We start from the raw sequence: 13,798 nt of genomic DNA, 5'->3' as shown, positions 1-13,798 counted from the left end.
ATTCTCTTTCTCTCTCTCTCTCTCTCAAAAAAAAAAAAAAAGATATACCTTTCATATTGTGAAACGCACAAATCTAAAGTGTATAGCTCAATTAATCTTTGAATATGTATACATCCGTTTAACCACCACCCAGATCAAAGTACAAAATATTTTCAGTAATCCTATCCTGTCTTCTAGTAAAGATTAACTCTGCCTGTTTTGGAACCTCATGTAAACAACATCATTTACAATGTTCTTTTTTTATGTCTGGTTTCTTCTGCCAGCTTTATGTGTGTGAAATTGTTTATGTTGTTACATGTAGCAGGAGGGTGTTTTCATCACTGTAATAGTCCATTGTATGATTATGCCACAATTTGTTTATCCATTGTACTATTAATGGACACTTAAGTTGTTTCACTTGGCTAATATGAAAAAATTTTCATGAACACTCTTGTACATGTCTTTTGGAGGATACATGCAGTCATTTCTGTTGGATATTTACCGAAGTGGAATTGCTGGGTTATAGGCTATGTGTCTTAGCAGATACTGCCTAACAGTTTTCCAAAGTGGTTGCACTAATTTTTGCTCCTGCTGGCAATAGATGAGAGTTCCATTTGCTTTACATTCTTGCCAATATCAAGCAACAACAAGCCCTTTAATTTAGCCATTCTGACGGCAAAATAATGGCAGCTCATTGTGGTTTTAATTTGCATTTCCCTGTTTGCTAGTTTTGTTATGCACATATATATGTTTATTTTCCATATGTTTATTGGCCCTTTGGATATATTCCTTTCTAGAGTATCTATTTAAGCCTTTTGTCAATTTGAAAGACTGGGTTGCCTGTCTTTTTGTTTGTTATTTTTTGTTTTGCAGATTTTTTTTGTATCTCAGATTTTAATCATCTCTCTCACTCTTGTTCAATATCCATCTCTACCTCTCTCCCTCCCTCGCTACCTCTCCGCGTTTCTCATGTATTTTATTTCAGTCTATGGCTTGTGTTCTTATTCTCTAAATGGTGTCCCTGGATGGCCAGAAGTGATCAACTTCATGAGTCCTAAGGTATCTGTCTCTTTTTTATGGTTAGGTTTTGTGTGAAATCTTTTATGGTTATATCTTGTGTGGTCAGGTTTTAAAAAATCTTTGCTTACTCTAAGCTTGTCAAAAATTTTCTCCTATTTTTCTTCTATATGATACTGTTCTGAAAGGTATTGCTTTACCTTTCATAATTAGGTCCCTGAGATTCACTTCAAATTAATTTCTGTTGGTGGACATAAGGTAGAGACAGATTTTTTTTTTCCAGTTGGATCTTTTCTCATTTATCAGAAAGAGCGTCTGTTTTTAATCACAGTGTCACCTTTGTCAGGTGACCGACCACATGCATGTGGGTCTGTATCTGGACACTATTCTGTTCTATCCTTCCTTGCACATTTCTAATTGCAAGGTTTTTGGTAATGTATGAACTGAGGAAGAAGGATTCTTTTATTTTTATTTTTTTACATGAAATTTATTGTCAGATTGGTTTCCATACAACACCCGGTGCTCATCCCAACAGGTGCCCTCCTCAATGCCCATCACCCACTTTCCCCTCCCTCCCACCCCCCATCAACCCTCAGTTTATTCTCAGTTTTTAAGAGTCTCTTATGGTTTGCCTCCCTCCCTCTCTAACTTTTTTTTTCTTCCCCTCCCCCATGGGTTTCTGTTAAGTTTCTCAGGATCCACATAAGAGTGAAACCATATAGTATCTGTCTTTCTCTGTATGGCTTATTTCACTTAGCATAACACTCTCCAGTTCCATCCACATTGCTACAAAAGGCCATATTTCATTCTTTCTCATTGCCACGTAGTATTCCATTGTGTATATAAACCACAATTTCTTTATCCATTCATCAGTTGATGGACATTTAGGCTCTTTCCATAATTTGGCTATTGTTGAAAGTGCTGCTATAAACATTGGGGTACAAGTGCCCCTATGCATCAGCACTCCTGTATCCTTTGGGTAAATTCCTAGCAGTGCTATTCCTGGGTCATAGGGTAGGTCTATTTTTAATTTTTTGAGGAACCTCCACACTGTTTTCCAGAGTGGCTGCACCAGTTTGCATTCCCACCAACAGTGCAAGAGGGTTCCCGTTTCTCCACATCCTCGCCAGCATCTCCTGATTTGTTCATTTTAGCCACTCTGACTGGTGTGAGGTGGTATCTGAGTGTGGTTTTGATTTGTATTTCCCTGATGAGGAGCGATGTTGAGCATCTTTTCATGTGCCTGTTGGCCATCTGGATGTCTTCTTTAGAGAAGTGTCTACTCATGTTTTCTGCCCATTTCTTCACTGGATTATTTGTTTTTCGGGTGTGGAGTTTGGTGAGTTCTTTATAGATTTTGGATACTAGCCCTTTGTTCAATATGTCATTTGCGAATATCTTTTCCCATTCCGTCGGTTGCCTTTTAGTTTTGTTGATTGTTTCCTTTGCAGTGCAGAAGCTTTTTATCTTCATGAGGTCCCAATCGTTCATTTTTGCTGTTAATTCCCTTGCCTTTGGAGATGTGTCAAGTAAGAAATTGCTGCGGCTGAGGTCAGAGAGGTTTTTCCTGCTTTCTCCACTAGGATTTTGATGGTTTCCTGTCTCACATTCAGGTAGAAGGATTCTTTTAAACAATGGGAGATATTTGAGCTCCTGTGAAAGTTAAATTTTTTTTAATATTCATTTATTTTTGAGACAGAGAGAGAGGGAAAGAGAGAGACTGAGTGTGAGGGGAGGTGGAGGGAGAGAGAGGGAGACACAGAATCTGAAGCAGGCTCCAGACTCCGAGCTGTCAGAACAAAGGCCGATGCAGGGCTTGAACCCACAAACCGTGAGATCATGACCCGAGCTGAAGTCACCCAACCAACTAAGCCACCCAGGCACCCCAAGCTCCTATGAAAGTTGATGGGAAGGATTTAGTGGAGAGTGAGGGATTGAATAAAAGGGAAAGAGAGGGTAATCTTCACCTAAGAAGACAGTGGACGCTGAGAGCCAGATGCTTGTGGAAGGATTGGCCTCATACACTCATCTGCTGATCTGTTCGACATAAATGTGTTGGGTAGCCCCTGGGTGTCAGGCACAGGTATACAGCAGTGCCAGGACAGACGAGGTCCCTGTTCTGATGGAGTTCCCACTTCAGTGGTGGGAGAAAGATAACAGGCAAGTACCTAAACGAACGGGTGATTCAGGCAGCAGTAAATGCCATGAAGAACATAGGCAGGATACTGTGATAGAGAGTAATGGAAAACATTCCTCCTGGGCCGCAGGGAAGGTCTCTGGGATCAAAGACATGTGAGTTAAGATTTGAGCAAGAAGGAGCCAGTCTTGAAGAGCATCCCAGATGCAGAGAACGTACAGCTAAAAGGTCCTTGGGCTAATGTAAGCTTGTAGTATCTGTGGCACAAACAAAAGACCAGTGTGGATGGAACGGTAAAAAAAAAAAAAAAAAAAAAAAAAAAAAAGGATGCCCTCTGCCCAAGGAGGGTATCCCTTAGGTTGGGTTGAATGTGGAGTTTTACATGCATGTGAGTTGGGTAGATTGGTTGTGGGTGGTGGGACTGTGGATGTGTATATTGAGGGAGGTGGGGAGCCATCTTGTCTCCTTCTCTGAGAACTGCTCACATGTGTCCTCTCTCCTCACAGCCTCCTGAGTGATGCCAGCCCAATGGTTCCTAATCTCCAGACTGGCCTTCCTGGTACTTCTGGGCACAGTCAGAGCAGGCCCTTTCTCTCCACGGTCCAATGTGACACTCCCAGCCCCACGCCCCCCTCCCCAGCCAGGAGGCCGCACAGTGGAGCCAATAGGGGGAAGCCCCTCTTCTCGGCTTTATGAGCACAATGTGGAAGGAGGGGAGAAGCAGGTGGTGTTTACCCACCGCATCAACCTGCCCCCTTCATCTGGCTGTGGTTGTCCCCCCGGCACGGAGCCCCCAGTCCCTGCTTCAGAGGTGCAGGCCCTGAAGGTCCGGTTAGAGATCCTGGAGGAGCTGGTGAAAGGCCTCAAGGAACAGTGCACTGGGACATGTTGTCCTGCCGCTGCCCAGGCTGGCACAGGTGAGCAGATGATCATGCGAGGGGGCACAAAAAAAGAGGAAGGTGGGCAAGTGTGGCATCACTAGTCCCTAAAGGACCTTGGTATGAATTAGAAAAAGGCATCCCATCTTCCCCCTTGGGGGTGATGAGTGCAGCTCGGGGCACAAGTCGGAGAGAGAAGCCACCAGGCTTGATGTCAGCACCTCCCTCTCCTGTCCCCAAGCATATGCTGGGGCCTCCAGAGGCCACATATATTGACTAGGAGTACCTGGACACAAAGATGACCTTATGAAACGAGCCTGGCCCTCCTGGCCAGGGGAGCACTGCATGGGCTCCATCTCTCTCCCCAGAGAGACTGAGGCCTGCCTCTCCCTCTTCCTCCAGGCCAGACAGACGTTCGTAGCCTCTGTAGTCTCCATGGCGTGTTTGACCTGAGCCGCTGTGCCTGCTCCTGTGAACCAGGCTGGGGTGGGCCCACCTGCTCAGACCCTACAGGCGCTGGGGTGTCCCCATCCTCCCCACCCTCAGGCTCCGGATCCTGCCCAGATGACTGCAACGATCAGGGTCGCTGTGTCCGCGGGCGCTGCGTGTGCTTCCCTGGCTACAGCGGCCCCAGCTGCGGCTGGCCCTCCTGTCCCGGGGACTGCAACGGCCGCGGGCGCTGTGTGCAAGGCGTGTGCGTGTGCCGGGCTGGCTTCTCTGGAGACGACTGCAGCCTGCGCTCGTGCCCCCGGGGCTGCAGCCAGAGGGGGCGCTGCGAGGACGGGCGCTGCGTGTGCGACCCCGGCTACACTGGCGACGACTGTGGGAAGAGGAGCTGCCCTAGAGGTTGCAGCCAGAGGGGGCGCTGCGAGAACGGACGCTGCGTGTGCGACCACGGCTACACCGGCGAGGACTGTGCGGTGAGGAGCTGCCCCCGGGGCTGCAGCCAGAGAGGTCGCTGCGAGGACGGGCGCTGCGTGTGCGACCCCGGCTACACCGGCGACGACTGCGGCTCGCGGAGCTGCCCGTGGGACTGTGGCGAGGGCGGGCGCTGCGTGGACGGCCGCTGTGTGTGCTGGCCTGGGTACGCGGGCGAGGACTGCGGCACCCGGACGTGCCCGCGAGACTGCCGGGGCCGCGGGCGCTGCGAGGACGGCGAATGCATCTGCGACGTAGGCTACAGCGGGGACGACTGCGGAGTGCGCAGCTGCCCGGCCGACTGCAACCAAAGGGGCCGCTGCGAGGACGGCCGCTGCGTGTGCTGGCCGGGGTACACGGGGCCTGACTGTGGCTCACGCGCCTGCCCCCGCGACTGTCGGGGCCGCGGGCGCTGCGAGAACGGCGTGTGCGTGTGCAACGCGGGCTTCAGCGGCGAGGACTGCGGGGTGCGCAGCTGTCCCGGGGACTGTCGCGGCCGGGGCCGTTGCGAGAGTGGCCGCTGCGTGTGTTGGCCCGGGTATACAGGCCGAGACTGCGGCACGCGCGCCTGCCCCGGCGACTGTCGTGGGCGCGGCCGCTGCGTGGACGGCCGCTGCGTGTGCAACCCGGGCTTCGCGGGCGAGGACTGCGGGAGCCGTCGGTGCCCTGGGGACTGCCGCGGTCGCGGCCGCTGTGAGGACGGCGTGTGTGTGTGCAACGCGGGCTACGAGGGAGAGGACTGTGGCGTGCGCAGCTGCCCAGGAGGTTGCCACGGTCGCGGCCAGTGCCTGGACGGGCGCTGCGTGTGCGACGATGGCTACTCAGGCGAGGACTGCAGCGTAAGGCGGTGCCCGCGCGACTGCAGCCAGCACGGCCTGTGCCAGGACGGTGTGTGCACCTGTTGGGAGGGCTACGCAGGCGAGGACTGTGGCCTTCGTACCTGCCCTTCCAACTGCCACCAGCGCGGCCGCTGTGAGGACGGGCGCTGCGTGTGCGACTCGGGCTACACTGGGCCCTCCTGTGCCACCCGCACCTGCCCGGCAGACTGCCGGGGCCGTGGGCGCTGTGTGCAGGGAGCGTGCGTGTGCCACGTGGGCTATAGCGGGGAGGACTGTGGGCAGGAGGAGCCTCCCGCCAGCGCCTGCCCTGGGGGCTGTGGGCCCCGGGAACTGTGCCGTGCGGGCCAGTGTGTATGCGTCGAGGGCTTCCGAGGACCGGACTGTGCCATTCAGACGTGCCCCGGGGACTGCCGCGGCAGGGGAGAGTGTCGTGAGGGCAGCTGCATCTGTCAAGATGGCTATGCAGGGGAGGACTGCGGGGAAGGTGAGCAGGTAGCCTTCCCCAATAGGATGGGTCAGGAACTGGGATCCAGAGCCCGTGGGAAGGCCTGAGCCTGAGGCCTAGGAACCCAGGGACTGGAGAAAGTGTGAAGGAGGTCAGTTATTGGGGTTTGGGGTGGGGGGCAGTCATAGAAGACAGAGAGCCAGTGTCCACCAGGAGCAGCAGAACCATGGGGGCAGGGGGTCCTGCAGGCAGGACCTGCTTTCAAATCTCTAATGGGCAGGTTGGAGCTCCTTTAGTTGCTTTTAGAGAGATTCTGTGTTCCGGGAGATGGGGGGGAGGGAGGTGAAGGAGACCCCAGGGCCTGTTGAGGCCTCTGCCAGCTTTGCCCCACCTCCAGAGAGGAGCAGGAACTGGGATCCATCTTTTGGTGTGACCCTGAGTGGGGGGGGGGGGTGGTGTGATAGGGGTAGGGGGTGAGGGGCTGCCTTAGGCTAACCACCTTCCCGTATCTCATTTTCCTGGGCAGAGGTGCCAGCCATCGAGGGCATGAGGATGCACCTCTTGGAGGAGACGACGGTTCGGACAGAGTGGACCCGGGCTCCTGGCACTGTGGATGCCTATGAAATTCAGTTCATTCCCACGGTGAGAGCCCAGCTGCAGGAGGAGGTTGAGTGGGCAGGCCTCGGGGGAGGGAGTTCTCACCTCAAGCAGGAAGTTCTAGGTAGTCAGGTGGCTAGGTTCCTGAAGCTCCTATGGAAGGCCTTCTCGTCCTACCCCACACTGGGTCCAGAAGGCCTCTGCAGCATCAGTTCACTGCTGCTGGAATACCTCTGGTGACAGTGAGCTCAGTACTTCCAGAGGCTGTCCAGTCCGTTGTTGGTCATTACTGGTAGTTCTTTCTGTTGTTGCTGAATCTAAATCTGCCCCATTCTGACATCCATCCATTGGCCCTAGTTGGGCCTCCACCAGCATCAGAATGTTGCCATTGCTTTCCCCACGTCCTCTACCACAGGCTTTCAGGTATTTGGAAACATCAGTGATCACCACACTCTTCATTCTCTCCAGGCCAGACCCACTGGTCTCTTCACCCCTTTTCCCTAAGGCTTTGTTTCCCGAATCCCACAATTCCTGGGTTCCCTCCTCTAGTGCCTCGTACTTTTTGCATTTGCCCCCAAAATGTGGGGGCAAGGAGGAGTCCAATAGTCCTTCTGGCTAACTCTGGAGACACGGGCACTTTTTTTCAGAGTCGGTGTGTATTAACTTGTGGTCACAAAAACTGTCAGCTGTTTTCAATCAAAACCGTTTTTAAGTGACTTTTATTATAAAGGTCATGTAGGCTCAGTGTAGAAACTTTAGAAAATGTAGATAAACATGGAAAAAAAGAAAGAAGAAAAGAAAAAAAAGATAAAAAGATGACATTCAACTATATACACTTTCTCAGCCTAAATATAGGCCTCTGCATGTGGCTCTGTTCAGTGTTATCTTTTCTGGTTTGGGCCAAGCTGTCTAGGCTGTTGCAATAATTTGAGTCTGTGAACTGCTTCTCCCGCCTCCGTGTCATCAGTGCACTGCAAAGCATTCTTTCTCTGTCTCCTTCCAACTCGCTCTTAAAATATTTGGGGGCACCCTAAGGTCAAAGCCTCATGGCCTCTCATTAGAGACCTCCTTTTATGCAGATTGGGCTTTTATGATATGTTTGGCCTCCCAGCTCCAAATCATTTGACATCTCTACTGTCTAGCTCATGTTTTCCTGCATCTTCCCACAAATGCCATGGGTGAGTAGGCCATTTATCCTAATCTCTGCCTGGCCAGAACTCTGGAAGAATGAATAACTCCCAGGGCCTAAACCCTAGGAAGGGTCAAGGACAGAAGGGACAGTTCAGAGGTGCTGGCTGTCAACCCCACCCTAATTGACCTGATCATTCTTTTTTTTTTTTTTTTTTTGGCAGGGGAGGGGGAGAGGCTGTTCATTCTAAGTCCTTTTGTTATAGCCACAAGACCAGACCCCTGCCATGCTCTGTCTCTCCTTACTGTCTGGTAGAAACAGAGGCAGAAATCCCAGCTTTGCAGTGCAACCAGTACAGCTTAGATTTTTTTCTTCTGTGAAGTGTTTTTGTTGTTGTTTTTGGTTATAAAAATAATATAATCACAAGACAAGAATTTGGCAACTAGAGGAAAAAGCAAATAATTCTTGGCTGCTTCACACTAAAACAAGCACTGTTAACATTTTTAAGTGTTGCTCCCACTCTCTTCTGTGTGCATATTATTTACATAGCTCTGATCTTGAGAGGATAGGACTTTTAAAAGGAACAACTTTCTTAAGCAACTGCAGGGAAAGAATTAAACACTTGAGATAGAAGGGACTTGCAGGAAAGCTTTGTCCTCTGCTCTTAGTAAATACAAACCCATCCTCGGGTGTTTTCAAGAAGTGTTTCCAAGAAGTTTCCCAGCCAAAGCTCTAGGCTTCCTCCCTCACCATGGGGCCAGGTGAGGTCGAGCTGGCCTGGGTCCGGCTCAACCCATCTCTGGGTATGAACCTCTGTCACATTCTGGGTTCCCTTTGAGCCCGGGTGTGGAAAATGCTCCTGTAAAGTTGGTCCCCAACACCTCTCTTGGACTCCACGTTAGCCTGTGCTACTGGCCTTCAGACTGCTTTCTAAGCTTTCTGTGGCTGGCCTCTGGAATCCTGCCTCTTGCTTTGGCCAGCGCTCTCTGCCCATTTCTGTTGGCACAGAGTATTGGTAGCTGGCTGTCCTCAGGCACTGCTATCTTCTTAGAAGCCTATCTCTACCTTATCCGCTCCCTTTTCCAGAAGCACTCCATCGCAAAGCCCAGCCTCTGCTGTTGCTGGCAAAGGGACACTCCTAGTCACTGGAATGGTTTTCAGAACGCGGAAGAAGAAACATTTCTCCTTCTCCATGCATACGTGGCATTGCTACTCTGACTCAGTGGTTCTCAAGGCATATTCCCGGGACCTGAAGCATTAGCATCACCCAGGAGGGAGCTTGTTACACATGCCAATGGGCAGACTCCAGCTCCAGAGCTACTGAATTAGGAGCTCTGGGCCTGGAGCCCAGTAACCTGCACTGTAACAAGCCCTCCAGGGGATTCTGATACACCCCAAGCCTGAGGGAGGACCACTAACTCAAGGAATGTTGCTATTTTGCAAAAGGCTGGTTCCTCTCTGAATGTGAGAGGAAGCATGAGGAAACTCAGGACGGTGAGCCCTTGAAGAGGAGGGTCCAGCATTCTTGATTTGGCTGTATTCTGCAGCCTAGAAACTGGACTACGCCACGCTTTCATTGGGACACAAGACCTCATGGCCTTAGAAAAGTTTGTGTTTGAGGTCTGGTCTGAAAGGTGGAAGATGGTGGGGGAAATTCCAGTGCCCAAGCAGGGTGGCACCCCCACCTGGAACCATGAAGTTGGTATCAGAAATAAGGTTAGAAACTCACCAAGGACAGTGAAGCAGCAAGGGACGCCAGCATCTGGTAGAGAGCCTGTCTCAGACCAGGCAAATGAGAGAGGTCGATTAGACTGACAGTGGCACTTTCAGGGGACGATTCCCAAATTGATCTTAGCAGGGACTAAGAGGTGTCTAAAAGGTTCACGTAGGCAGTCTGAAGGGAGAAGGTGGTCTGAAGAACAAGATGGCTTGTCTTGCTGGAAGGACCAGACATCATCAGGGAGCACCCAAGGGCCGTGTGTGTGTGTGTGTGTGTGTGTGTGTGTGTGTGTGTGTGTGTTGTTGGGTTGGGGGAATAAGGGGAGAAAGAAAGAGAGAGAGAGAGTTCTAGGAAGGATGAGGACTTCATGGGTCTTTAGGTGAAGCCCATCCAAAGGCCTCCCAGACTGGGGTATCCTAGGGCAGGGTGAGTAGGAGAGGAGCAGGGGTCCTGTGTGCCCGGAAAAATTTTCAACCAACAAAACTCTGACAAAGCTTTCTTTCATCCTCAACCCAGAAATCTCTACGTGGCCTCTCATCTGGTTTTGTACTTTGCTATTTACTGTGTTGGTTTCCCCACAATTTTCTTGGTTTAGGAGAGTACCTTTTGAAATTTCCAATCCTACTTGGCTGGATGGAGGTGCCCTCATCATGGCCAACATAGCTAAGCAGAACAGAGCGTCCTTATTAGCTGTCCTAGCTAGACAGCCCAGTGAAATTCGGGGCAGTTAGACTGCTCACAGATGTCCATTCCTCCTGTTTCCCCAGTGGCTGGCACTCCAGGAGACCCTTCTGGAGCTGGTATATCTCCTGTGGGGTCACCACAGGTAATCATAATACCTTATGTGTGCACTTGGAGCAGTGGTTCACTCACAGGCCTGTATGCCACAGAGATCTGGGTAGAGATCTAATCAGCTTTAACATGAGCTGAGGATGGGGGACATGTCTTTCATCATGCCCAGCACGATGCCAGGCACAAAATTGGGGAACGTTTGTAAAGAATTTAGGGCAGGTGGACTTTGTTTTTGAGTGGCCTCCAACCCTGCTCAGGAGACCAGAGAAGTGCCTAATGCGTCATGACAAGGGTCACACCCACAATACCCAGCCAGGGGTGGGTGTCTGTGGGGAGGCTGAGGCTGGGGCAAATGTTGGGCAAGATACTTAATCCTTTTGTACCTTGGTTTCTTCATCTGTCCAATGGGAATAACATGATCTACCTCATACGGTTCTTATGAGGATTAAGTGAGTTGATATACACAAGTTGCCTTGAATAGCACCTGGTACGGGCTAAGCATTTTATATATTATTTTATTTTATTTTATTTTATTTTATTTTATTTTATTTCATTTCATTTCATTTCATTTCATTTTTTGAGAGAGAGAGAAAGGGTGCAAGTGAGCGAGGGTTAGAGAGAAAAAGAGAGAGAGAAGCAGGGCTTGAGCTCACCCAACGCGGGGCTCCATCTCATGAACCTGAGATCATGACCTGAGCTGAAGTCAGATACTTAATGACTGAGCCACCAGGTGCCCTGGGACTAAGCATTTTAGATGTGTTTGCTGCTACCACCACGCTCCCCAGCTGCACAGGACCAAGTTCTACACAATTCCGTGTTGACAGCAACTGGAGTTTGGAGAAAGAAGAGATAAGGAAGATTGGGCAGCAGGGGTGAGACCATCAGCCTTAAACCACCTGGTGCTCTCTTTCTTGCAGACAGAGGGGGTGAGCCCCCCATTCACAGCACGAGTACCCAGCTCTGCCTCAGCCTATGACCAGAGAGGACTGGCTCCTGGCCAGGAGTACCAGGTCACTGTCCGTGCCCTTCGAGGGACTAACTGGGGCCCTCCTGCTTCCAAGACCATCACCACCAGTGAGAGCTGGGGCTGAGGGAAGGGTCCTGGTTGGAGATTTGGATTTGAGAGGGGTGGCTGGGAATCTGCCCCCAGGAAAGCAGAAGGGAGGAACTGGATGGTGACAGAGCTCTTAGAGTGAAAGCTGGTGACTGAAGAACTAGACTCCCACCTGATCCCTCTTCTCTCTAACCTGGCTAGTGATCGACGGCCCCCAGGACCTCCGAGTGGTGGCTGTGACACCAACCACACTGGAGCTCAGCTGGCTGCGACCCCAGGCTGAGGTGGACCGATTCGTGGTGTCCTATGTCAGTGCCGGCAACCAGAGGGTGCGGCTGGAGGTACCCCCTGAGGCAGATGGAACACTGCTGACCGACCTGATGCCAGGCGTGGAATATGTAGTGACTGTCACTGCAGAGCGGGGCCGGGCAGTAAGCTACCCGGCTTCTGTCAGGGCCAACACAGGTATGCCTGGCCAGGGGTTAAGGAAGGACCCAGTTTCTTTGTGGAGCAGCCCCTTCTTTGGGAGCCCATATCTAGGGTTCACAGGCTCCTCTGAATGCACCTGGGCAGGGCAGGGGTAGTCACAAATCACCTGCTGGGGACTTGCTCTGTAACTGGGCCACGGGAAGACAAAGCCCTAGGGTGCTTGGAGGCCTGTAGGAAGGCTGCAGGTTGGAGTATGGGGGGAGGGAGGGGAGGAACCTGCCCCATGGAGAGAAGCAGTAAATAGAAGATGATGTCTGACTCACGCAGATGGGGTAGATTTTGCTTGAAATTTAGACGCAGGCCTGTGCTCACAGTTGGTGGTCAGACCTTGTAGGGATTGGAATTGGGCAGATCAGAGACCCGCATTCCTGTTGACTTTAGGATTGGGGCTGGGGGGAATTTGGTCTCAGAGCAGTAATTTTCCACTAATCCTCAAGGTCTCTTAACAGATGGATATTTAATTTCTTTTCCTGTGACAGAGGGACGCCCACCTCGCTGTAGCTCACATTCTCTCCTCCCACTCCCCTTTCTCTCCTTCAGACACAGGGCCCCACCTGCTGGCTTCTCTCTTCTTTCTAGGGCACCAACAATGGCGGGCTTGGAGGGCGAGCGGGGAGGGGCTCCTGGGACACTGACTCCTTTCTCTGGTTCTCTTTCCAGGTGGGGCTGGGGCACGAGCAAGAGGCCTCTGGCTCCGGTTGGGGGCGGGGCGGGGGGGAGGGAGTGCGGGGCTGCCGTGGGGAGGAGCGCAGGGGCGGTGGGGAGGGGGGGCTGCCACTGACCTGCTCTCCCCTTCCCCCTTTTTTGCCCCCGGCAGCACCCGGCCACTACAGTTACCCGGAGGTTCGCCCCCCAGCCCCGCCCCCCAAGCCCCGCCCCCGGCCTGCTCCGGCCCCGCGGCCCCCTCGGCCCTCACGTCCCGCTAGGCCCTCGCGGCCCGCGGAGGATGGGGAGGAGGAGCCTCGGCCTGGGCCTAGCCTGCCGCAGCCCCCCCGGCGGGCGTGGGGCAACCTGACCGCCGAGCTGGGCCGCTTCCGCGGCACCGTGCAAGACCTGGAGCGCCACCTGCGGGCTCATGGCTACCCACTGCGGGCCAACCAGACCTACGCGTCGGTGGCGCGCCACATCCACGAATACTTGCAGCGGCGTCGGGCGGCTGCCGCCCCCGTCGGCTCCCCGGCCCCCCATCCCCGTCGCCCCCGCCCCACCGCCAGCCCCGACCCCGGCACCTGGAAGCGGGACTCCAACCAGGGCATCTACGGCCTCTCGCCCGAAGGCGTCGATCGGGTGGCTGCGCCCCGCCACCCCAAGCCCGAGGTCCTGGGCAGTTCCGCGGACGGCGCACTACTCGTATCCCTTGACGGGCTTCGCGGCCACTTCGAGCGCGTGGTGCTGCGTTGGCGGCCCCAGCCGCCGGCAGAGGGCCCCGGCGGGGAGCTGACCGTGCCGGGCACCACGCGCACCGTCAGCCTACCCGACCTCAGGCCCGGCACCACCTACCACGTGGAGGTCCACGGGGTGCGGGCAGGGCAGACCTCCAAGTCCTACGCCTTCATCACCACCACAGGTAGCATGGGCTGGGGCCGCGGGACCACCCATTCCCTGCCCAGCCTCACCTGCCTTTGGAGTCTGCATCCAAGAGTTCCTCCCACTGCCTCACTGCTCAGACTGCCACCCCACCCCCACCCACCACACTCCTCGGCCTTCAAGCCCTTCCCGGTCCAGGCTCCAGGGGACTCCACAACAAAGCATGCCCTTCTGTGTTCCTAGAAAGCCATCTCCACCCCAGGGCCCTCGGGCATAC

The 13,798-nt window shown here is 53.1% G+C and overlaps 1 protein-coding gene across 2 annotated transcripts in view; it reads left to right on the top strand.

Moving 5' to 3' along the window:
* The window catches only part of TNXB (tenascin XB), a 58,328-nt gene that overhangs the window by 7,243 nt on the left and 37,287 nt on the right, over positions 1-13,798 (top strand). The window contains exons 3-7 of one of the 2 annotated variants that reach the window (XM_042938332.1): positions 3,640-4,050; positions 4,414-6,252; positions 6,740-6,855; positions 11,369-11,525; positions 11,707-11,970. In XM_042938332.1, coding sequence (XP_042794266.1) covers positions 3,651-4,050; positions 4,414-6,252; positions 6,740-6,855; positions 11,369-11,525; positions 11,707-11,970 — 2,776 coding nt within the window. In that variant the 5' untranslated portion in view covers positions 3,640-3,650. Of the gene's footprint in view, positions 1-3,639; positions 4,051-4,413; positions 6,253-6,739; positions 6,856-11,368; positions 11,526-11,706; positions 11,971-12,898; positions 13,562-13,798 lie in introns of those variants that run through there. The other variant, XM_042938333.1, reaches the window with a different exon arrangement.

Source organism: Panthera leo, chromosome B2 (genome assembly GCF_018350215.1).
Source record: "Panthera leo isolate Ple1 chromosome B2, P.leo_Ple1_pat1.1, whole genome shotgun sequence".
In the NCBI taxonomy this organism is placed as follows: Eukaryota; Metazoa; Chordata; class Mammalia; order Carnivora; family Felidae; genus Panthera; species Panthera leo.
The sequence above is the reverse complement of the archived record's forward strand: the minus strand, read 5'-3'. Positions and strand labels throughout refer to the sequence as shown.